The 26,367-nt window shown below is 40.0% G+C and overlaps 1 protein-coding gene across 1 annotated transcript in view; it reads left to right on the top strand.

Moving 5' to 3' along the window:
- Positions 1–9,037: 9,037 nt before the first annotated feature.
- TXNDC16 (thioredoxin domain containing 16) overlaps positions 9,038–26,367 on the top strand; it is a gene marked incomplete at both ends in the record, with an annotated part of 93,055 nt that continues 75,725 nt past the window's right edge. The window contains 4 exons of the mRNA XM_079699307.1: positions 9,038–9,215; positions 10,212–10,294; positions 15,467–15,540; positions 16,364–16,438. Of these exons, the coding sequence (XP_079555433.1) occupies positions 9,038–9,215; positions 10,212–10,294; positions 15,467–15,540; positions 16,364–16,438 (410 nt within the window). The remainder of the gene's footprint in view (positions 9,216–10,211; positions 10,295–15,466; positions 15,541–16,363; positions 16,439–26,367) is intronic.

The following is a 26,367-nucleotide window of genomic DNA, read 5'->3' as shown; positions in this document are numbered from 1 at the left end:
GAGGGGGCTAGGGGGCGGGCGAAAGAGCGCGGGAAGCAAGGGGCCGGACTCGGAGCCGCCGTCGAGGGGGAGAAGGATGTCTCCCTGACCCCCCACCCACCCCAACCTCCAACCCCAGGAAGCGCCGTGACAGGACCCGGAGCCCCGCGGAGAGCAGCCGCGGCTCCTGGGACCCCGCCTCCTCTCCCCGCCCCCCCCCCCCTCCCGGGGGGTCTCGGCTCCTCCTGCTGCGGCTCGACTTGGTAGCTGCAAAAAACAACTCTCGGCTGGAGACAATCAGCTGAGAAACCCGAGCATTTGAGGTGCTCGCTCCGCACCGTGGGCTCCCGCCGATTGGCCCAAGCGGGCTCGCCCCCTGCGCGCCGCGCTCGGAAGGCCACAGGCCGCTGGACCTGTCGCTCCAGAAGGCTAAGCTCTGATTGGGTGCCCGCTTTCCCCTCTTGCTCCTCCCCTTCACTCCCCACCCATGCTGCCGATTGGCCCAGCAACTGCACGGCCAGCTCGCGCCTGCGGGCGGGCTCGGTTGTTGCCTGTCACCGGGGCGGCTGTCGCTCCGCCCCCTGCGCTTCCCATTGGCTGGAAAGGCCTCACGTAAGACCCACGAGGAACGGGAGGAGCCTCGCGGTTGTTTTTTGCCCAGCAGGCTGACTCCACTGAGCGGTGGAGGCTGCTGGCGCGGAGGGTTGGGATCGCTGCGAGCCCGCAGGTAGGGGGAGCGGTTCGCGGATGCCTGGCAAGCGAGGCATGGGCCCGCCCTCTGCCTCTCATCCTTCTTGTGGCGGGAACTGTCGGTCAGCCGTCCGGGTCCCAGCCCTCAGGTCTTGTCCTCAGGTCTCGATAGGTAGGTGGCAGCGCGGGTCCTGCAGGCGGGGGCTGTGGTTTCTGACGGCAGGGATGCCTGCAGGGATTCAGACCTGGCGGCTCTCCCCCAGCAAGGACTGCACTGCCCAGCTCTGGAGTTTGGATTAGAAGGGGCCTCACCTGGATCCTTCTAAGGGACGTTTTGCTTTCTTTTTTTTTCCCTAGCGTGAGCGGCTAGTAAAACGGGAGCCTTTCTGTGGGAGAGGGCAAGGAATGAGGCGAAGGCTGAACGGAAGCTCTAAGTAAAAGAACCTCGCTCCCTCGGGATATGTCCCAGAAGGAAGAGTGGAATTAGAATGGGATGGATATGGAAGCCGTCTCAGAGTGGGGGGAAGGTGGGTCTTTGAAACTTAGAATTTGGAAAGATGCTGTGGGCATAAGTTTAGGCAAAACGGCAGAATCAGAATTTTAAGTCTTTGATGAATGTCTAGAGAGGAAAAGGTAGAATAGTCTGTGCTTCTTAAATTCCACATGTATTTCTTCAAGCCTTAGTCCTCTGTGTGGTGGATGGTGGCGCTATTTCTAGGGCTCAGAGATATACAAAACACGTGCTATATTATGTTACTGCTGTAAATGAGGAATAAATAGATCTTCCCAGGCATATTGGACTGAGATAATATTTGTTGACTTTTTTGGGGGGTGTTTGGTAATAAAATGAGCAAAGTAGTGCAAAATGGTGAGGGAATAATTTGTGTTCCCCTTAGGATGGGTGGTATATCGCTAAATAAGTATCCCTGTGAAAGACAGTGCTACATTTATTGGTGCAGCTAAGACTCAGCCTTTCCTAACTCACCATTCTAAGAAGAGTGTTGCTACTTTCTTTCTTAGCTAAGTGATCCACAGGGAAGGTAAAAGTCTCTTGTGCTCCAGATTGTGGGACAGTAGTTTACCCAGGCACCACATGCTGGTGTGTTTTGGATTCTTTGTAGGTGTGCTGACAAACTGTGATAGATGTTTAGGCCTGGCACTGTTATGTGGCGATCCCTCTGATGAAACATTCAGCTGAGCAGGTTGTGCTGTGCAGCCTACAGTAGGGTACAACTTGCTGTAAGAAGTTAACAGTCCTAATCCAACATCCGCGCTCTAAAGAAGGATCTCAGCTTTATTGGAATTGAAGACATTTGCCTCATGGATTCATAGGGAATGTGGTTAGGGCAGTACACAGTTCTATATGAAAGGGGACAGAGTGCTCCGGGCCCCAGTGAGGTAACTGATTGCAGTTACGTTCTTAAGCCCATAAATTAAGCATGAACTCAGAGTTATGTGCTTTTAGGCACTTGTCAAAATCAGGAAAGCCTCTTATTCTCTGGCATGACCTATTTTTGTATCTTCTATAATCAATGAATCAGGTCATGAATAGATTTTCACCATGAAGGGGTTTTTCTTTTTTTCTCTATTCTTTACTCATAGTGAGAGTAAACAACATTTGGATAGCACCCATACTAGTTTTACATCTTTGCTTGTGAGACTTTTTATTCCAGTGTCATAGCAAATCGGAATAGCCGCTTTTTTTCCCCTTCCTTTTTTGGGGGCATATATATGGGGGGTGCAGGTAGAAGATTTTGCCCCACTCCCTTGAGGGAACTCTTAAGTGGAGAGATGTTGACTCCTTTTTATTGCCTCCTTTGGGTCTTAAGTGGTAAACTGTGATGAGATCTAATCAACATTTTATTTGAGGCTGGTTCATTGAGCAGGTTCTGTTCTCTAAAAGCAGCATTAAACTGTAAGCAAGCTAATTTTTGACAGAATGTTCCTACAGGAACTTTGTAAGCATTATATGCCCCATTTGTTGCAGAATATGAAATGTGGCTTTTCCCAGAGAATGATGCCTGTAGATCTTGGTGTAATTTGTTTAATGTTTACAGTTGTTAATTTCCTCTCTTTCTTGAGAGGGGAAACCATTAGTTTTATGTTTAATTGTAAGGGAAATTTAGGCCTTTAAAGGGGAAACTAACCAAGTGTCTTCTAGAAAAGCTTGCTCCTGGGTAACCTAAAATTGGAAATATGTCCAAATGCACAATGGTTGAATATTGTTGTTTTGAGAGAGCAGATTACTCTAGCACAATGGTCTTTCAAACATTTAAAAGCAGAACCATTTGCCAAGTGTTATTATATATAGGACCTAATCCCAAAGTGTGATTGCTGTAGCTGAAGAGGGCCACCAGTTGCTCCACCTACTCAGAAAGGCAAATCTTTGCCCCCTCCTCTCACTAGCAAGATGATCAGTGTTTTTCTCTTGAAGTACTTCCTTGTCATTGCCCTTGGGGGCTTTCTCAGAATTCTGGTGCTGAGCAAAACAAACTTTTGTTGCCTTTAACATTTTATTTGCAAGCTTTAGCCCTTTTTGTACTATAGCCTAACTCATCCATTCTTACAGTGCTTGTCATCCTCCTGTATTTGTCCTTAGTTAATGTCACATTTTTTCCAATTTTTAAATGACCTGTGCATGCATACGTGTTTAGAGTTTAGGGATCAGGCAAAAGTTACATCTTGCCTACTAACTCTGATTAGTTCCACCAGGAACGTTATACTGAGGAACTGAGGGCTCCTTCCAGCCCCAAAGGTTAATAGGAGTCTGCACTTAGTTGTGAGGTGTCCGTGTGTAGGATAGGCAAACATTTGCCTATGACTTCCATTTTCTTTTTGTATTGGCACTGGTGTGGTAACAGTTGTATTTTAAAGAGTCATCTTCCCTTTTAGAATCTTTCTAAAGTGAAATTGGGTCAATTTCTTGTGAACTCTTTGAAATATACTGCTTTAAAAATCTAGGATATGTATTTATGTTCAAGTCACTCTCCTCTTAGCTGTTACTAAAACAAATAGGGCTAGGTTGGGTTATACTGTAATAACAACCCTAAATCTTCAGAGATTTAAAGTAAAGTTTATTTTACGTTAACACTGAGTTGGCTGGGAACCTTGCCCCATGTTGTCCTCTTTCTGAGACTTGGTTCAACAGAGAAGACCTTGGTTTGAGTGTTTTCAATCATCATAGCAGAGAAAAAAGTGTGTCATGCTTCATGATACATATATGTTAACTCTTTTTTTTTTTTTTTTTGTGGTATGTGGGCCTCTGACGGTTGTGGCCTCTCCCGTTGTGGAGCACAGGCTCCGGACGCGCAGGCCCAGCGGCCATGGCTCACGGGCCCAGCCGCTCCGCGGCATGTGGGATCTTCCCGGACCGGGGCACAAACCCGTGTCCCCTGCATCGGCAGGCGGACTCTCAACCACTGCACCACCAGGGAAGCGCAGGAAGTTAACTCTTTTTTTTTTTTTTTTTAAATTTTATTTATTTATTTATTTTTGGCTGTGTTGGGTCTTCGTTTCTGTGCGAGGGCTTTCTCTAGTTGCGGCGAGCAGGGGCCACTCTTCATCGCGGTGCACAGGCCTCTCACTGTCGTGGCCTCTCTTGTTGCGGAGCACAGGCTCCAGATGCGCAGGCTCAGTAGTTGTGGCTCACGGGCCCAGTTGCTCCGCGGCATGTGGGATCTTCCCAGACCAGGGCTCGAACCCGTGTCCCCTGCGTTGGCAGGCAGATTCTCAACCACTGCACCACCAGGGAAGCCCAGGAAGTTAACTCTTAAAAGCTTCCAGAAGTTACATATGTCACTTTGCACATTTCATTGGCCAAATCAAGTCATGGCCATACCTAACTCAAGGAAGTGGGGAGTAGAATTTTAACATGTGTAGAGAACTAGAAGCATTTGGACAGTCTACCCTTTTTGTCAATAGATATTCTCCTTCCTACATGTACTTCATCCTTGGCTCTTCCCAGTGGAGATAACCCCTAAATCCTATCCAGTCACTGTCAAGCTCAAAGTCTGGGATCTCTGAGTAATGCCCAGTAGCCATAATCTCTTGTAGCCTCTATCTTTATAAATTATCTGTCTCCGTCACCCTGTTGAATACATAGAATAGTGTAGGGACAGATAACTATAATAAGTGTTCCCATTTGGAGAGGAGAAGAATGGAAGGCATATACCAGACTCTAGACTGTAGCAATTTTGGAATCTTGCTGGGCAGATATTGCTAGGGCTCTAAATTATAAGAAAAATGAAATGAAAAAACACATCAAATGACTAGCCCCATTTAGAAATAATTAGATGCAACAGACACAACATTACTGTGTGAAATTGCTGTAAAAGCTTCTAAACATTTATATGCATTTTCTGTGTTTATCTCATTATTGTGGGCCAGTGACATACAGTTCATATTCTAGCACATGCCCTGGAGCATAGTTCTCTATGGTCCTTGGCTTTGCCCTGCAAGAGATCCTTCCATTTTTATTATCTTTGTCCCCACCTGAAGTTGGCTTTGGAGAATGTGGCTTCTTTCCATGGCTGAGCAGTTTAGTCAGCTTGTTTCCGGACCCTACAAGCATGGGGGCTTAAGGATTGTTTTAAGTTTTGAACAGCTAGTCTTTTGGATGGTGGTGCTTCTTTGAGTACCTTTCTTTTAATACGTCGTTAAACACAATCAACAGCAACTATCACACAGTACTCATTTCTGTCTTCCAGCCTCTTCTCTTAGGGCCATATATAAGTTCTTTAGCCACATGAACCTAGCTACATGCTCATAAATTCATTAGGTACTTGTCACCTCCAACTTACTGTAGCAACAGTTTCATCAAATGTTTTGTTACTCCTTAACATGGATCATTTGTTGAGGTCTTGTCTCTGTTTCTTTGAAGAGAGTTTCCTTGAGTACTCCCAGAACAGCTTTCCTGCTGCTTGGCGCCTGAGCCAGTATGTGGGGTTCTTGTTAAGGCAGCACCTCACTTCTAGTTTGTATACCAGTGAAGATAAACTAGATTATGCTATAATAAAAACCCCCCAATCTCAGTGGCTTAAGACAACAAAGTTTATTTCTTCCTATATCATATGCTCATTGCATACCAGCTGGGGGTTCTCTGGGCTGTGCTTAATCTGGGACCCGTGCTGACAAACAGCCACCATCTGAGTGTTTTCAGTGACTGTGACAGAAGAAAAGAAAGGCAGGCATATCACACAGTAGCTGTTAAACTGTTGCCTGAGACAGGCCACTTTGGCTCCCATTTTATTGGCCAGGGTAAGTCACATGGTGGCCTCAAACTTCAGTAGTGGTGGGAAGTGCAGAAAGCTAAGTGTGATCCTAGGTATACCTGACAGGAGAACTGGAACTGTTTATCCCATACTGATGAACCATCACACCAAGGTAACAAGGCCACATTCCTCTCAAGGAACTCAGCACTTTGTGGTGATACTTAAATTTTGAAGCATTAAGTGTTGTTTTCTATCCCATTTTCTAGCTACCAGAGAAAAAAGTCACCAAGTACCCTCTGTAGCTTTGTTTTTAACTCTGTTCTTGCTAGGTGTTCTCTTGCCTCACTATTTCCCATCCACACTTGCCTTCTCTTTGTTTAAAGTTATTTTTATGAGGAGACCATGTCTCTGGGCAAAAGCATTTCAATTACCATGCATGTGAAATGAACACTTTTTAGTGACACCACAGAGGTAGATTGGATTAATATGAGTAGTAGCTATGGAAGATTTGATTACATACAAGTAATAATTTTTCTTTTTAAGTCAAAGTGAAAAGGTACACTGTTTAAAAGAGTCAGTTCTAGAAGGCTTCAAAATTCCCCTTGGTATCTTACCCCCTCCAATTTCTTGTTCCTTAGAGGCAATTACTTTGAACCACTCACAGTTTCTTTTGGTGTTGATCTTTCCATTTCCAATAAACTTGGCTTTTGGTCTCGTGAAAAATGAAGATTTAGCTCTCTTTCATCTCTTTTCCCACCCTGACTGTATGCTCCCTTACTTTCTGTCTCCCCATCCACTCAACTCTGGTTGTTATGGATCTGGTTAAATCATTATTCAGTGTGTATCTTATGACCGTGTAAGCTGTGTTTCTAGCTGACCCACGCAGTATTCTCTGCTTTAAGTAATTTTTTAAATAATCAAACTTACCAAAAGATGGAGCAAACTGCAAAGGTTACTACTGAGTACCTACCTCTGAATAATCACCCACATCTCTAATTGGTGAAATGCATAGTACGTTCATATGGAGAATCTAATCTGTCCAATGAGGTGGATGTGGGGAAGTATTCAAGCATTGAATGTGTGTGGTTAGACCTTTGGTTCTACCAAATACATTCTAGGTGAAAAGAGTATGTTAACTTTAGTGTTTAAATGACTGAATTGTAACCACAGGGCCAGGAAAAAAGATATTTATACTTGGATCTTTCATTTGTGCTTTTACTTAAATGTTTAACCTTTTAATTAGGTTGGAGTTATTTCATATAGTAACAAATGTTATATTCTTTCGGCCTCAGAATGCATGCATCTCTCCCTCAGAATATAAGGAAAATATTGGATGACTCATTTTATACCATTTTCATTAATATAAAGTGGCTTTAAAATATGCTGGTTTAAAATGGCTTTACTGTATAATATTTTAGTGTCAAGGATACCTCTTAATTATATTATTAAAATTACTTTTTATATACCTCTCTCAGTCCTCACTCCTCATTCTCCTTGAGTTTTTGAACTCTTGGCTCATTATTAAAAGTTGATGGCAAATTTGTTCACTGCTTGATATAAACTAGTTCTAGTGAAAAGAATTATTAGGAAGTAATCAATGAGTAATTAGCTCCTGTTTTAGGAATACCTGTTCCTTACAGAGAGTTATTATATGCTTACTGATAATATTGAAAGACCAGAGTATATGGAGTTTCAGTTTATCAATTCTATTGTACAATAAATTAAAGAGTAAATTTTTTCTCATTACCCCTGAAATGCTAAATTGAAGAGTTAACGGTCTTTCATGACCATTGAAATGGTAGGTGTCTAATTTAGTATGATTTTTTCCTAAATTTTTTATTCTTTAATCATTTCATTCTTTACTGAAAAGCTCCACTCCTATCCTTATGAGTAATTCTTGCTATTTTCTCCTGTCTCCTGTTTTGACATAGTGATCTTTGTTTAAAAGATAAGGGTTCTGGGCTTCCCTGGTGGCGCAGTGGTTGAGAGTCTGCCTGCCGATGCAGGGGACGCGGGTTCGTGCCCCGGTCTGGGAGGATCCCACATGCCGCGGAGCGGCTTGGCCCATGAGCCATGGCCGTTGAGCCTGCGTGTCCGGAGCCTGTGCTCCGCAATGGGAGAGGCCACAACAGTGAGAGGCCCACATGCCGCAAAAAAAGAAAGAAAGAAAAAAAAAAAGATAAGGGTTCTATTTGAAATTAAAATTAAAACAAAATTCTCACCCATACCTGTGGGTATATCTTTACCTTCTAGAAGTACGATGTTTAATATAAAAACTAATTTTCCTCAACTATCTTCTTTTAAATGTAGATAACATATATCATCAGTAGAAAAGCTTCCTGAAAGAAGAAATGGTTCAAAAGAAATTTGAAAGTAGCAAAAGTATAAGACAAAGATAATTGACAGCAGATACAGAGGACAGCATGGGAGTAAGTACAGCATGAAAGAAGATGAGAGGATGATATCTAGAGCAAATCTGAGTTCAGAAAATAGAATTGAATTAAAATATGAGTTGAAAAAGATATTTGAATTTCTAAACTTTAAATAAATCTAAGTCTTAGGAATTACTAGATGTATATTAAGAAGGAATGTTCTTAAATAGTTTTAATAGATATCTTCTAGGGGATTTAAAGTAAAAAGAATATAAACGTAGTAGACGTATATTTTGGCTCTCATTCCCACGTTAGTGGTTTTAATTGCTATTTGAGTATTAATTGTACATCTACTCTAGGTAGAGAAGGATAAAATACCCAGTTTAAAAAAAATGGATTGGATAATGTTTGAAAATTAATTTTAGAATCCTTAAAAATGATAATTAGCTGAGCATACACCAATAAATATCTATTAAACTTAACATACTTGGTATTGCATTTTCCAGATATCTTTGATATCTTTTGCAAGTATCAAAAATTCATAGTATTATTAAATCAATGTCATTATATATCATCCCCTCTCATGTTTTTACTAGAAGGAAATAGTAAAGTATTAGCAAAATCAAACATGGAAGTAATGCCTTATATTATTCTTTTTGCAGATTTTACTTCATTCATTTATTTAATGAATTCATTCAGAAAAAACTCTGTTGAATGCCTACTCTTGCCAGGTATTGTCCTGGGCAACAGAACACAGCGGTGAACAAAATTGACTCTCCTGCCCATATGCAGCCACAGCTGATGATGTCTTCCAGTTTCAATGTACTTAGAGTTGGCATCTCTTTTGTCATGATGTGCATTTTTTATATGTCAGCAGTAGACTCTCTACCAGAGCTGAGTCCTCAGAAATTCTTCAGTACATTGCAACCAGGAAAAGCTACCTTAGCTTATTTTTGTCAAGCTGGTAAGTATTTTTTATATTCTAATATGATTTTTGTGATGTTTCTATTGCTGTTTAATCAATATGCTAGGGAGAACTTATTATCAGGATTAATAATATGTGCTTTAACACTGCTACTATAATATGCCTGCCTGGGTTTAAATCCTGACTTTGCCACTTGACCTGCTGTGTGACCTTGGTTGAGTCACTTAGCCTCTCCACATGTCTTTTTTGTCATCCATAATGAGGAAATAGTGTGTGCTTTATAAATTTATTGTGAGGATTAAGTGACTTTACTCATGTGCTTAGTCCATAGTAAATACTAGATAAGAATTAGCTGTTAATAATATCTGAATTTCATCATCATTTCTGAAAGTAAACTTTTTGATATTTTTAGCATGTAAATATTTTAAAAGTGTTTTTAAACTTTACATATAGTATTAGTAATGCCTTAGTTTTATAGTCTGCTTTAGCTGTACCATTAATTATACTGAATTAATTAATATAACTATTGAACATAACTTATCATTATCATGGTTCCATTTAAGTTTTTTTGTGCCTTAAAAGTATTCTTGGAATTAGTAAATGAAGTGAATTCATATTTTTGTTGGCTCCCTTATTATAATTGTGATTTGAAAATGGTATTTTAAAATCATTTTGAAAATTTTGTACATGTGTGTTGTGTATATAGTATTAAACTTGGAAAAGTAATGCCAAATGTGCCATTTAAATTAAACATTTATTTATCCAATTTATGTTTAGAAAGCTTTTAAGGTCACTTACAAAGTGAAAATATGTCATGATAAAAATATTAGAAATAAGAGTAATGAGTCAATAGGAAATAAGGGTACAAAAATATGTCACTAGGTTCGTTTAGTTACTTGATTATTTGTTGTTGCATACTAGTTGGGCAAAATAATATATTTCTTTTTCAGTTTGCAGCTTTGGGCTTTAATTTTAAAAATTCATCTTTCCTAAGGGGCAAGTCATAAAACATTCATAAAACGTTTCTTATTTTAGATTCTCCAAGTACCTCTATATTTCTTGAAGAACTGAATGAGGCTGATAAACCTCTCCAGGACTATGGAATTTCAGTCACAAAGGTAGAAAGATATTTATGTTAATACATTACTAATGACAAACATTTTACAACTGTGTGACCTAAGACTGAGTATCTAAAAATACTACGTTGTTTCACATCTTTTTCCAAACTGGAAAAAATTTTTTTCTACCTTTTTTTTCATAAGAATAAATAGAAGTATAGATAATTCCAGATTATTGTATAAATTATAAATACAGGGGAAAAAAAGCTACTTAAAATTCTGGAGCTTGGAACTTTATTTTGTAAAACATTCTGTTGGGGCTGTGGTGTCATTTATTTTTTTCAATCTTCTATTTAAATTTTTTTTTTTTTTGCCTGACAAATATATCATAATAGATGTCCATAATTTAGCTATTAAAATTTTTCTATTAACACAAACTGAGGTACCAAAATTGAAGTAATTCAAGTGTTTTTTTTTCTTTCCTATTCTTCTAAGTCTTTATAATTGCTTATGTTGTGGGTTCTCATATTTATTTTTAGAAAAAAAGTTAAAACAGCCTAATTTGAAATTACATACTTAATTTTTTTCTCAAAAAGTGTTTGAACTTGCCATAGAGTATTATGGAAAATTTCCACATGCATCATGGTTTAGATAGCTACAGGAGCCTTTCATTTAGTTTAAACTTAGAATTTGTACCTCAGAAAATGGAATGATTAGTAACCCAGTGATTATTAAATTCTTTCAGATTAGTGTCTCCCTGACTTTCTGTGTACATTTATTCTTTCTTAGTTCATTAGCCTTCCTCCTTTGAGAGATGGTTACTGTCCCTCTTGGTCCTGAAGCTAGAGTTCCCAGGGCAGTAAGCATGGAAAAGTTAACTGTGACTTTTAAAGGGAAACTGTTCACTCTCACCACAGAACACTTCTGACACCAGATGTGTGAGTTTTTCATACGAAGCAGTTCTGACACTAACAACCCAGAGTTAGCACAGACCCCACAGGTTAAGGGCCCAGTCCTATGAGATTGCCCCTCACTTCAGATGCCAGTCACAAGGAGTGAGTGGGTCCCCAGGCTCCCTATGACTTCTGTAGGACTTGGCTACAAATGGTGGTTCTCACAACCCCCTCCTCTGGTTCCATAATTGCCCATAATGTCTCACAGAACTCAGGGAAAGACTTTACTTACTATTACTGACTTCTTATAAAGGATATGTCAGGAACAGCCAAATGGAAGAGATGTGTGGGGCAACATCTGGAAGAGTCTCAAGTGCAGGAGCTTCTATCCCCGTGTGGTTTGGGGTGTGTCATCCTCCTGTACTTGGATGTGTTCACTGGAAGCTCTCCACACCCTGTAGTTTAGGGTTTTTGTGGAGGTTCTGTTATGTAGGCATGATTGGTCAAATCATTGGCCGTTGCTGATTAACTCCTTCTCCAGCCCTAAGGTGGGGAGGTGGGGCTGAAAGTTCTCACCCTCTGATCTTTCCCTTGTCTTGCTGGTAACCAGCCCCCATCTTGAAGCTGTCTAGGGGCCCCCAGCCACCAGTCATCTCATTAGCATGCAAACAGACACTCTTATCACTCCCAGAGATTCCAAGGGTTTCAGAAGCTTTTATATTTCGCGTTAAAGACAAAATATTAGAAGAAAAGATACTCCTGGCACTCTATCATGCAGGAAATTACAGGGTTTTAGGAGCTCTGTGTTAGGAACAAGGGGCAAAGACCAAATATATATTTCTTAATATATCATGTTTATATACCACAAAAACCTCTTTTTTAATGTCAATTCTGTTTTGTATAGAGGTCTCAGTTAACTTTGAACCACTGTTTATACTCTGGAATGATAATGGCACTCATCTTTAAGGAGCTTTGAATAAAAATCAAAATTGAGATTTAGAAACAAAATGCTAGGTTGGTACGATATTCAAAAAGGATAATCATGCTGTTATCTAGTAACTAATAAACTAGTAACTAGTAACTGTGTGTCTAGTAACTAGAGTAGAATATTAAGGTTCATGCCCAGGGGTTACCTTTATGAACTAACACTTTGTAAAGCTTTTACAGTTGAGGACTCTTAAGCTATGTGGAAAGGAGACTGGGTGAAAGGGATAGACCTATATTGAGCACCTAGCTCAGTCCCTGGTGCATAGTAGATACTCAGTACTGTTGATGAGATTGAAATGAGCTTGCTATATTTTGTCTTTTATTGGATAGCAAAATGGCTAAGACCCCAGTCTCTTTCTTTGGAGAGTATATATCCAAAATGGGGCGATAAAACACATTCACAGACATTTTTTTTTTTTTTGGCCACGCTGTGCAGGTTGTAAGAATCTTAGTTCCCCAACCAGGGGTTGAACCTGGGCCCTTGGCAGTGAAAGTGAGGAGTCCCAGCCACCGGACTGCCAGGGAATTCCCACAGACCATTTTAATAACTAGCAGAACTTGGTCATTATAATAAGAGATACAAATAAAATGCTGTAGAGGTTTAAAAGAGAGAAATCTTACATGATCATCAAGGTGGAAGGTCATATTATGGTATTGGGAAAGACTTCACAAAAAGTAGCATTTTGAGATTGTCTTCAAAAGTTAAGATTTCAGGAGGCAGACATAGATGAAGAAAACACTAAAATATAAATGGACTAAGTGTTCCAGTTAAGAAAAAGATTGTCAGGCTGGGAACAATAATCAAACCTAATTGTAAGCTATTTAGAAATGCATCTTAAAATAAAGGCTTTAGAAATCCTTAAAGCAAATGAAGGAAAAAATATATATCATGCAAATAATAACCAAAAGAAAGCTGGTATGACTATATTACTGTATCAATGTAGATTTTAAAACAAAAAACCTTTGTCATCCTTTCTGTCATAACCAATCCATCATTAAGTCCTTCAAGTTCTGCTATCAAAACTTTGCACATCTGACCACTTCCTGTACCTTCACTTTTACCCCCCTGCCCTTGTCTAAACTGTCCTCACTTCTCCTCTGGGAAACCACAAGCCTCCTATTTGGCCTCTCTCCTTTCACTTTTGTCTCACTGAACCCTTCTCCACATGTCAGTCAGATCACATTGCTGCTCTCTCAGAAAGGCTTCCCATTACAGTTATGCTAACATGGAAACTCCTCTTTGGACATTTAATTCCTCTAATCTCATTTTCTGTTCTTCCACCTTGCTCAGCTTGTTCCTGACACATGCTAGTCATCTTTCTCTTACTTGGACCTTCTAGGTGTGTATTTCGGTAAGGCCTTTGCAGGTATTTTCTCCTCTGCTTAGAACTCATCTCTTCCACATATTTGTATATTTGTATGCATCACTCCATTACTTCGGTTCTTTGTGCAAATGTCACCTCTTCAGAGAAGTCTTCTTTGATGACTTATCTAAAATGTTCGGCCACATACTATCCCTTTAATAGTGTTTTTTTCTTTATAGCCCTTAACATTACATACTAATTAGTTTTTTTTTAATGGTCCGTCTCTACTTTTAGAATGTAAGTTCTAAAGATAAAGATTTTAATTTGGAACTTAACTGTACTCCCAGTGATGAGAACAGTGACTAACATATGGTAGGTGTTCAAATGTGTGTTGAGTGGATGAATGGATAAATCTGTCGTCATAATACCAACCATCCCCTATGCTCTGACATTTAAAAATTAAAAAAAAAACTACATACACTAAAATTCACTGTTTTTGGTTATGACCATAATCTTTTAATTCGAATTCTCTATTCCTCATATCTTGTTTGAGTATCAGTTCTCTTTTAGTAGCTTTTTTCTATAAAACAAATGTAGCTTTCCCACTTGTCACTCTGCTTCCTCAAACTCCGTTAAAATTAACTTGAACAGCAAAAACAAAAAAGCCTCATCTAAAAAAACCCCAAAAAACCCTAACTTAACAAAATCCAAAACAAAATACTAACTGTTCTTCTTCCAGACTTAGTTTTGGTAAGTTATGTCGGTGGCTACCCACTTGCCCCATCTAAAAACCTCTTCATCCTCTTTATCTCTTGCCTTCCCCCATCTATCCCATGTTGCATATTACATGCTCAGTCTTCTCCCTAGTTTTACTTACTGTATTTTTGGAAAGTCGCTTGAATCTCTTCTGTCCTTTTCTCCTTTACTACAGGCCCCAGTCATCCCTGAGCTGTACTGATGGGATACTCTATTAACCGGCTTCCTTGCCTTTGTGCTCTCATGCCTTCCATTGTATCTTCATGTTGCTGCCAGGATTGGCCTTATGTTTTTCACATAGAGTCCTGATTACAAGCTATCAAGGGCTGTTGTGGCTTCTCTAACATCATCAGGGACTCAGGTTCATTCTTTCTGTTGCACCATCCTTAGGAAAGGTTTCTTCTTTAAAGATGCCTTATGGTCCATGATGACTGCTGGTGCCTACCTATCTTGTCATGTTTTTTTGTTTTGTTTTGTTTTGTTTTGTTTTTTGTGGTACACAGGCCTCTCACTGTTGTGGCCTCTCCCGTTGCGGAGCACAGGCTCCGGATGTGCAGGCTCAGCGGCCATGGCTCATGGGCCCAGCCACTCCGCGGCATGTGGGATCTTCCCAGACCGGGGCACGAACCCGTGTCCCCTGCATCGGCAGGCGGACTCTCAACCACTGCACCACCAGGGAAACCCTGTCAGGTTTTTTTTTGTCAGGAAGAAGTGGGAAGAGCAAGAGTATCAGTCAACCCCCTTTTAAGATCCTTCTAGGCATCCCAAACCAGTGACTTCTCCTAACATCATTTAGCCAGGCTTAGCTGTTGGGGGAGTCTGGAAAAGTCTTTTAATGGGGCACTTGCTTTTAATGACGCAAAAGGGTAGGATGGATTTGGGGTTAGGAACCAGCAATATCTGCCATACCTGTGTTCCAGCTACTGGGATGCTTTCGTGGTCCCAGCTTACCATTCACTTCTGTGCTTCCTGGCTTTTGCTCATGATTTTCTTGTCCTGCCTTAATTGTTTCCTTCCTTTCCTACCTCGTTACCTTCTACTTCCTTCATCAGATTGAATTAAATCTTAGGTATAATTAAATATAACTCTTAGGTGTAGGAACAGTTCCTTTCTCTGGGTTACCTCAAGCACTTGAATAAGTGAGCAATTATAGCATACAAATCAGAAAGAAAAGTAAAAAAGAAATTTGATCTGGAGACAAACTGTAATGTTTAATTTTCCTTTCTGTTTCCCTAACCAAGAAACTTGACCTTTTGATATGTACTCTAAACGTTAAATATAATCTTTTAAAGGTTAATTGCGTCACAGAAGAAACATCGAGATACTGTGGAAGCGAAAAGGATTTGATGAAAGCATATTTATTCAGGTAAACTATTTTTAGTTTTTTTGGCTCAGATGGACAAACATAAAGCTATACTTCTAGAATATTCAAGTACACAAAATATCACTAGGCCAGAATAAAGGTGTATGTAGTAGGGGTCATATGAAGCTTAGCAAGAAGTCCAACTAATAGATTTGTTACCTCCACTTTGTTTCCTAATCTGTAAATTGAGGAGATTAATACTTACCTCACAGGATTGTTTTGGATATTATATGAGAATCTTATGTAAGCTCTGATGGCAAATGCCTGGTAAGTAAGCATTTAGCAGATTTAGTGTTCTAAGTAGGTATGTCAGGTCCATATTCAGGTGGGAAATAAATGTACTTTATTTTTGAGGGATCTGCAGATGTCCAGGTTACGGATTCCTCCGTTACTTGGGTCTGCTAATCTGAGTTTTCTCAAAATCCTTTCCTCACACTCTTGGGATTTGGCCTAGGAAGTGGGGAGAGATCCTGTCTCCTCAGGGACCCACTGCTGAGGGCCCTTCTTTCTCTCTCCTGCTTGTCTCCTTCCCAGCCCATTTGGGGAATCTATGTGTGCTGGGAGGAAGCCTTGTTGGGACTCCTGTTGCTTCCCAGTCTTTTTGCCAGACCCAGGGCCTAAGCTTTTCAAAGTCAGTGTATCTATGCCTGTGTGTTCAGTAAATATTTGAGTGTGTATCATGGCCAGCACTCTGGTAGGTGTATCGGCTAGTGGATAAGACACAGGCTCCAAGAACTGCCAGAACTTCCAGCCTAGTGTGTTAGAGAGACAAGTGAATTGAATGCTAAGGAAATATTTCTGTAATGCTTTTTAAAACTTTTTGCAGGGGTCACATATTACTCAGAGAATTCCCAACTGATACCTTGTTCGATGTGGATGCCATCGTTGCTCATGTTCTCTTGTAAGTACAGGGGATACCCATTTACTTACTCACTTGTTAGTTATCTATTGATTTCATTTTAGACAACCACAATCCATTACAATATTTTAGGGTCTTAGCATTATACTTGTAAGCATCAGTTTCACACATATTGCTGGTCTACCTTCCCACATAGAGGATCTAAAATGTCTTGAATGGCAGAGGATACAGAAACATGGAGATATTCTGTATAAAAGTAGGAGGTGGCACAACACGGCCACCTGGCTCATACTATTGCTCTTGCCTTTGATTCTGTCTGTGGAGTGAGGATGTTACCAGGACAGAAGCTCATCTTTGCTATTCTCACTAGGGTTTTGAAGTGTCTAGCCTCCTTTTCACCCCAGCCTGATTTTTTTTTTTTTTTCCCGGAGTCTGTAGCTCCGTGCCTGCTCAGTATGTGCAGAAACATTTCAGGTGTTCCCAGCACGTACTGAATGTTTATTGAAAAGGAGTGAATCTAATTTAACTTGCCTGGCATGGAATCTTTAGGCCTGGGATTCAGTCCTACCTGGGGTCCACTCCTGCAGTCTCTCCTCAAATGAAGTAGTAGTATCTTTGGTAACAGAGCTAGAAGCTATGACTTTTTCAGGACACGAGTTTACAGGGACTTTTCCAATTTAACGTTCGCTGAGACCCTTGCTTACCTTGACTATCTCTGTTTTCTGTGTGGTTCCTGTCTTTCTCCTCTTCTTCTAACTGATTCTCGCAAAAGTGGTGTGAAAGTTAAGTTACAGGAAACTCTAAACTTGATAGGTGAAAAGTTGTGGTTATCACATGCTCCAGTACTAATAATATATTAATAACAGTCTTTAGAAATCCCGGCCAGCCATGGACCCTGAGGCCTGTGGACTGAGCAGCCAGTTGTAAGGGATGAAAGATGGCCTTTTGAAGAAGGAATTCCAAAGACCCGTTGGGCTGCCTTGGAAGCCCTTTCCTGGGATAGAGAAGGGGTGGCTATCTTGAGAGTGGGGGTCATGAAAAGCTCAGCAAAAAGTCCAAGTCATAGATATATTTGTTCTCAGGAAGCTTACTCGTTTATGCTTTTTACAGTGGATACCCGATGACTGTCTTTGACCCAGAAACAAGGGTGAAGAATCAGAGAAAGAAGATTCTTTAAGGGATGGGGGAGGGGATACTAAGGTTGTCTTTGACAAGTCTGACAGCAAATCCTGGAGCGGCAGGTCCACGCTGGGCAACCTGATGACAAGGTGGTTTTGAAATAACTGGGCCTTAGATGTGGAGAGGACGCTGTTACCTGAACTGGGTAGCCTGTGGGGCTTGTGTCATTCAATCCTGCCGTGGTGTCCTGTTCCTTGTGCTGTACTAATGCTGATTTATAGAACACTAATTCCATAAATAGAGTATTCCCCACATTCCTGCTGTGTGCCAGATACTTGTAAGGCACTGGAGATGCCAGACAGCATAAGATGTGGTTCTGTTCTCTAAGAATTTAATGTTTTGTTGCAGAGACAGAGATGTAAACAGAAAATATGTAGGAAGTAAAATAGTAGAAGTATGCCTGCATATGTCCACAGGGTAGTGAATAGTTCCTTGTGTCTAGAATGAGGGTGGATGTTTGTTAAGAAGCCTTCCTGAAGGAGGTGGCACTTGGGATGAGTCTTAAAGGATAAACGGGGGTTTGCCTGGTAAAGGAATGGAAGGTGGAAGAAGCAGGGGAAACTGTGAGCCCAGGCAGGGAGGTTAGGACAGTTTGGAGAGGGTAGTTTTTACTGGAGTCTGAAATGTGAAGCAGGAGGTAAGAGCAGAGAAGTTGGCGTGGGGTCAGAGGAAGGGATCTTTGTTTACCATGTGAAGAAGTTTAGGCTTTTGGGTAGACCCCGAAGGGTGAGGAGGCCAGCTCTGGGCCAGAATCCTTGTGTGATCTTTCAGACCCAACCACAGGCAGGTACAAGCTTTGCCTGGCAGGCCTCATAGGGGGAAGGTGTTTTCCCACACCAGACTGGTGCACAGCCAGAGCATTGCAGTTTTCTAAAGAAAACTGAGGTCCAGGTCTCAGACCCCTCCCCTTCCCAATCCCTCGGACCCCTCCCTCTCCCATCCTTCTGGCCAGACTGGCCTTTAGCCCCAGGTGTCTCCATTTGGAGCCTCATTATCAGGGACGTGGCCTGAGGCACCTTCCAGGTGCTTTGCCAAGACCTCCTTATCACAGGTCTTTGGCTAAACACTTTCTCTGCTTTAACTCTGTACTTTTCTTCTCCTCGCCCTTCCCCCACTCAGTCCCCCCACCATTCCACAGGTCCATAAAGAGGCAGGAGCCTTCTCTTTGCAGCTCCTTGGAATGAGATGATTCCCACGCCCACTGGCCCTGGCCTGGAGCTGTTCAGTGGAGGGGGATGGGAATGGAACATTGTGGAGCCTGTGCCTCTCCTTTTGTCTCTTGCTTGCACTGTTGCAGTAAGTGAATAAAGGCTTGGTTGTTACTTTTAGTTTGGCTCCCTGTCCTAAGTGACCACTTCAACACCTGATTGCTCAACGGAGGGTTGTAGGCAGATAAGTGATGGGATCAGATTAGCACTTGAGGGCTCTTTCTGGTGGGTGAGAGACAAATTTGTGGGATCCAAGCACATGTAGACACCATTGTGTGGCCATTGTGCAATCTAGGGAAGTACAGATAGCAAAGAGGGGGTTTTCTTTTTAATGCTTAGGAGGTGAAATTAACTGGGCTTGGTAACGATTAATTTGATTAATCCCTGCTCTCTTCTTTTCCTTCCTTCCCATCTCACTCTACCCCAAATCTGATCTGATCACCATCTGAAGTAGGCAAGGATGAAGAGCAAATTTACAGGAGAAAATGAGTCTACTTGAACAAGTCGGATGCCCATCTTACCTGAGTCTTGAGTAGGCAGCTGTAGGAATTTGCACCCCTGGGGAGTGTTGTCAACATGTAGGTCATCTAGGGAGCATCCTAGGATGACACCAACATATAAAGGAAGAAGAAACTGAGTAGGAAAACACAAATGTCAAGGAGGTAGAATTCCAAAGAGGCAATGCCCTCATTTTTGTTTAAAATGTAAGAAAACTGACTTGTGGAATACAGTATTTTACAAAAATGTTCAGTAATGATATTTAGAATCTTGAAGAACTGTGCTAAATAGTATGCCATATCATAGCTGTACCTTGCAGATTGCCACAAGGAAAAAAATGCCTCTCATGCCGTCACCCTACTTCTTTGTGCTAAAAGCAGCAGTTTGAAATACCCAGTTCCTGGCAAGCAGTTCCTACCTTGTACTCTTTTCGGTTGTATACTATTCCTAGAAATGGAACTGAACTGTTGCTTGATATCTTTTGCCCACTTTTCTATCATTTTTTTTGTAAAGGGTGATTTTGTCCTAGAGCTGGTTATTTCTTTTATTTATTTATTTATTTATGGCTACGTTGGGTCTTCGTTGCTGTGTGCAGGCTTTCTCTAGTTGTGGGGAGCGGGGGCTTCTCATTGCGGTGGCTTCTCTTGTTGCAGAGCACGGACTCTAGGCACACGGGCTTCAGTAGTTATGGCACTTGGGCTTCAGTAGTTGTGGCTCGCAGGCTCTAGAGCACAGGCTCAGTAGTTGTGGCGCACAGGCTTAGGTGCTCCGCAGCACGTGGGATCTTCCTGGACCAGGGCTCAAACCCATGTCCCCTGCATTGGCAGGCAGATTCTTAACCACTGAGCCACCAGGGAAGTCCTCTATCATGTTTTGAACTTTTATTCTTATTAATTTCTAGGTGCTCTCCTTATATAAAGGAGACACAAATTGTACATTTTCCCGTTTGTCATTTATCTTTTGAATTTCCCTATTTTGTTCTTTTAAATATCATCAGGTCAAATTTATCTTTTCTCTTTTGACTTCTGGATTTTAAGTTGTACCAAGGTCTTCCTATGCTCTTGTGACAAAGGAATTCACTTAAAGAAATTAATAGACTGTTCTATAGAGCAGTTTTAGGATTACAGAAAATTGAACAGATAGTACAGAGAATTCCTCCTTTCTCCTCTGTACTTTTTCCTCTGCTAACATTTTGCATTGGTGTGGTACATTTGTTACAATTGATGAATCAATACTGACACATTATTATTAACCGAAGTGCATAGTTTATGTTAGGGTTCACTCTGTGTTGTACAGTTCTGTGAGTTTTGACAAGTGTATAATGACATGTATCCACCATTATAGTATCAAACAGAATAGTTTCACTGCCCTGAAAATACCCTGTGCTCCACCTATTCATCCTTCCCTTCCACTCCCCAACCACTGATCTTTTCACTGTCTCTATAGTTTTGCTTTTTTGAGTGTCATATAGTTGGAATTGTAACCCAGAAAAAGGGCTTGTGTGTCAGTTTCACAGAAAGCCAAACTCTCACAGCAGGTGTTGGCAGCAAAGTAGGGTTTACTGAATTGAAGGGCACCAAGCAAGGGAGTGGGTGACTCAGATCCACTCCAACTTGGTCTTTGAGTTAGGGGGTTTTTAAAGGGAAAGAACAAAGGAGCTGGGATTAATCATTGTCTAGTGACATTCCTGTGACACTTCCTAATTGTAGTTTCAGGAGTCAGGATACCTATGGTTTACTAGCATCTGGTCTAGTGGTCCATGACCCTGCGGGGGTCTGTTAGCTCATCCTGCCCTGGAGAAGCAACTTGTGTCTGTACATTAACAATAAGTTATCAACCACAGCAATTTTAGTACATTAATGCACTAAATGTTGTCGACAACAGCAGTTTTAGTCATCTGACTCTGGTTGATTACTGTTCAGTTAGCACAGGATTGAGGTCAGAGGGGACAAGAAAGGGAATAAAGTTTTGGAGAGAGAGCTTAATCATCACCTTGGCAGGGGGACTTGGTTTTAGTGGGGGCTCGTTTTCAGAATCATATAGCATGTAGCCTTTTCAGATTGGCTGCTGCTTCTAATTAGCAATATGTTAAGGTTCCTCCATGTCTTTTCATGGTTTGATAGCTCATTTCTTTTTATTGCTGAATAATATTCCATTGTATGGATGTATCACTGTTTGTTTATTCACCTGTTGAAGGACATCTTGGTTGCTTCCAAGTTTTGGCAACCATGATTAAAATTACTATAAAGTTCATGTGTAGGTTTTTTTGTATTGATGTAGTTTTTCAACTCATATGGGCAAATACTTAGGGGTGTGATTTCTGGATCATATGGTAAGACTATGTTTAGCTTTGTAAGAAACTGCTAAACTGTCTTCCAAAGTGGCTGTATCATTTTGCGTTACCACCTACATTGAATGAATTCCTGTTGCTCTACATTCTTGCCAACATTTGTTATTGTTATTTTTTTTTAACTGTAGCTATTCTAATAGGTGTGTAGTGGTATCTCATTGTTTTAATTTACAACTTCCTAAGGACAAAGGATGTTGAGCATCTTTTAGTATGCTTATTTGCTGTTTGTATATTTTCTTTGGTGGGGTACCCGCTCAGATCTTTTGCCCATATTTTAAATGTTTTTTTTTTCTCATTGTTGAGTTTAAGAGTTCTTTTATATATTTTGGATACAAGTCCTTTATCAGATATATGTTTTGCAAATATTTTCTCCCAGTCTGTGGCTTGTTTCTTCATTCTCTTAACAGTGTCTTTTGCAGAGCAGAAGTTTTTAATAATAATAAAATCCAACTTTACAATTTTTTTTCTTTCATGGATCATACTTTTGGTGCTGTATCTAAAATTTCATTGCCAAATCCAAGGTCACCAAGATTTTCTTCTATGTTTTACATTTAGGCCTATGATCCATTTTGAGTTAATTTTTATGAAAGGTGTAAAGTCAGTGTCTCGATTCACTTATTTGCATGTGAATGTCCAGTTGTTTTAGCCCCTTTTTTGAAAAGAGGAGCCTTTCTCCATTAAACTGCTTTTGCTCTTTTGTCAAAGATCAGACTCTATTTATGTGGGTGTATTTCTTCTCAATGTTTTAACTGTTCAATTTAACATTTAAATCTTTTCTTTGTTTGGAATTTAACTAGGTGAATAGTATGAGCAATATATTAGTCAGGTGGCTAAATAATTGTCCCAACACAACTGAAATTAATCTCAGTTTTCAAGGTGTGATTTTTTTATACTAAACGCTCATATATATTTGGGTCTCCTTTGGACTTTCTGTTTCATTAATCTGTCTTTTTTTTTTTTTTTTACTGGTACTGTTGCTTTACTTACTGAGGCTTTATAATATATTGTAATATCTGAAAGGTCCAGGCCCCTTCACGTTTCTGTTTCTAGAATTGCATTTTTGTTCTGTTTACGTGTGACATTTAAAATTAGCTTGTCCAGTTTCTTCCTCTCCCTGATTAAATCCTACTGGCATTAAATTTATAAGTTATTTTAGGGGCACTTGACATCTTTAGAATGAATCTTTAGAATGAATGAACCAGATGTCTTTCCACTTATTCAAGTTTTCTTTTGTGTTCTCTAGTAGTGTTTTAATGCTTTCTTCATATATGCTTGGACACTGAGATTTATTACTGGGTATTTTATATCTTTTGTTTCTATTGTAAATGGGTTCTTTTCTTCCATTATCTTCTAATACACACACAGATAAATTTTTATGTGATCAGAGATCCACAGTTACACTTGAACTTTGCTTCTTTGTAAACAGAAAAGATCAAGTTTTTAGACAATTTCGTAGTCACAGAATATAGAAAAATTGCAATTGGGGAAGAATTAAGTTAGTAAAATCTAAGACTAGAATAACAAGTATAAACTTAGGGTAACCCTATACTAAATATTTACAGAATTGTTTATTTTTGAACCATTATGGCCAATTAAGTAGTGTATTTTTGGAGGACATTTAAAATATTCCTAAAACATCATTGATTAAAAATATTCTGACTGGGCTTCCCTGGTGGCGCAGTGGTTGAGAGTCTGCCTGCCGATGCAGGGGACACGGGTTCGTGCCCCGGTCTGGGAAGATCCCACATGCCGCGTAGCGGCTGGGCCCGTCAGCCATGGCCGCTGAGCCTGCGTGTCCGGAGGCTGTGCTCCGCAACGGGAGAGGCCACAACAGTGAGAGGCCCGCGTACCACAAAAAAAAAAAAAAAAAAATATATATATATATATATGTATATGTATATATATATATATATTCTGACTAAATGGTCTACTAACATTTTTAACACATTGATTTTTCAGGATATTTTAATGAAATAAACCAAGTGTTTAGAGCATAGCATAGTTCTATGTGTGTAAGAAAGGGAGTGTTAAGTCTAAAACTCTGAAGGGTCTTCGATGTTACCCTCCTTGCGTATATACTTGCAGAAACACCAAGCCTCTGAATCAGAAATCAGACACAGCAGTAACAGCAATCACAGTAACATGGTAGTACTGGATTTGCCATACCCAATTCTCCACAGAGCTACAAGGTGAGAGCCATATGCTTACATCTGTACTTACAGCAAGGTTTGGAGAAGGAGAACTTAAATTATGAATCTCTGAGTTTATATAGGAGCTGGCAAATCTGCTTTTTCCTTCTGGAGATCTTTTTCTCTGGAATTTAAACAAATTGCTTGGGGCAGGAGAAAAAGGTCTCTACCCCTAAATATAAGCATTTAGCTCCAGGGAAGATAAGGAAGGTTTTATTACCTTTGAATGGGACCAGGTGGCTCCAGAGAAAAGGAAACAAGATTAGAATGTGAAGAGGAGATGTTTTCCATCTTTGTGTGCTGCCAATTTTCATCTTCAGGAGACATGGACTGTATAGGAACACTGAGAAATCTAGGAGGGATAGTTTTCTAACAGAGACATATATAAATATTTATTCGTGGCATATATGTATTTGGTATAAATATTTCAAAGTTTCACAAGAACGTGATTATTGGTTTACGGGAATGGAATGCGGAAGCTGAGATGGGGGAAGGAGTTGGAGGTGGACTTTTCACTCTTCAACTTTTTGGATACTTTTTGTGTTATGAGTCCTACAAAAGAGTTAAATTTTGCAAAATAAATAAAATTTAAAATAAAGGTAAGATTATAGATTTATAGTCTACAAATTCTCAGCTCTGTTTTCTAAAATATACATAGTCAAAACCGATGGAATTGTGTGGTTTGGTAACTGTGAGGAAGATTTCACTTCCCAGCTTATAGATTGGGTTAAGGAGGGTAATATTTAGAAAAAGAAAGTAAAGTAACAATTACTCTTTATTTGTTGATTGAGAATACCATATGTAACCAGTCTGAGGCAAGTCAGATAGAGGTATAGAAGATTGAGGCACTATAATCTCAAATGTGCTTTGGAATGATATATGAAGAAGTCAGGGTTTATGGAGGGTTTATCCATTGTGTGATCATAGCAGTTTATCTTTTCTGATTGCTAGTTTTCCTCATCTCTTAAATGTTAAAAATTGCACTGTCATTAGATTTTTTTGAAGATCAAATAAAGTAATAATCTGAAAATATGCTTTGTGTTTTACCCAGTGCTCTACAAATGTTAGTCGCTTTTTTCTATATAAATGCAGGAAATCTCATTTTGCAATTAAGAAAAAAAGCAATCCAAATTCAGATATCTACCTGCTGTTCTGTTGCACACACAGTACTAATAGAAGTGAGTTCATGCAAGTCCGTGGTGTGACAGTTGCTGGGAATATTTGCCATGAGGCAGCAGTTGCAAAGAAAGGCCATTTTTCCCCTAGTCATTGTTGACTCCTGGAAATCATCAAATGATATTGATACAAAAAGGAAAGACTGTGCAGTACTGTAAGAAACAATGAAATCTCAATAACTTTTTATTAAGGTGTGCTAATTGATATTCTGTGACAATATTTTGTCAAGTGGAAGATTTCTTTCCTTTTAAGTTAATGTACTACTGACGATAATATGAACTACAAATATTATGGTAATTATTTTCAACTATCATAATTTCTGCTAATATTTTATTTTTAACACATTATTGCAGAGCCTGGGTTTTGAGCTTGGGTAGAACTTCTTGGGAAAGCTCCTCTTGGAGGTGTCTTCCTTTAAAACTCCTGAGCTGTGCTCAAGCTGGTCCCTTCCTAATAGGTTTTGAGCTACTGCTCCTTCCTTTATCTCTATCAGATTTGTTCCTATACAATATTATCAGGTGGGTTCCTGTTTGATAGTGACATACTGGGAAATTGTAATAAAAAATTACTTGCCTTGGATTTGAATTCCTCACAGCGGTATGTTAATTGGTAGTAATGGTTATATCCCCAGACTAACACCTCTTATACAAAGTCCTTCTACCAGTGCATAGCATCGTGTGTGACATGTATTAGGTGTTGAAAATATTGGATTGATGGATGAATGAATTGGGAAGCTTCACTTTTTGGTTGTTAAAAATTGGAGGAGCAGAAATCTTATGTTATAAGCCCATAAGATTGTTTCTGGTGTTAAGAATTTTATAAGTGGCAAGCTAGTAGGAAAATACACAGCGTATGACAAAAAGACTTAGACTGATGCTTTTGAACTTTGTTATTATTTGCACTCTCAATTCAAATTTCAGAGATGGCTTCTGTTTGTTTTTTTAACTGTATTAATTTAGAAAATGCCTAATGAAACATTTTGGGATATTTCATTTTATACATGGATCTGCCTAGAATACTATACAGTCATCCCTCAGTATCCGAGGGGGATTGGTTTCAGCACCTCCCACCCCCCCACCTTCCTCACCCTCCGTGGATACCAGAATCCCCAGATGCTCAATCCCTCATATAAAATGGTGTAGTATTAGCATATAACCTATGAACATCCTCCCGTATACTTATTTTTATTTTTTATTTTTAACATCTTTACTGGAGTATAATTGCTTTACAGTGGTGTGTGAGTTTCTGCTTTATAACAAAGTGAATCAGCTATGCATATACATATATCCCCATATCTCCTCCCTCTTGTGTCTCCTTTCCACCCTCCCTATCCCACCCCTCTAGGTGGTCACAAAGCACTGAGCTGATCTC

This window comes from Hyperoodon ampullatus, assembly GCF_949752795.1.
Source record: "Hyperoodon ampullatus genome assembly, chromosome: 3".
NCBI classification, from domain to species: domain Eukaryota; kingdom Metazoa; phylum Chordata; class Mammalia; order Artiodactyla; family Ziphiidae; genus Hyperoodon; species Hyperoodon ampullatus.
The sequence above is the reverse complement of the archived record's forward strand: the minus strand, read 5'-3'. Positions and strand labels throughout refer to the sequence as shown.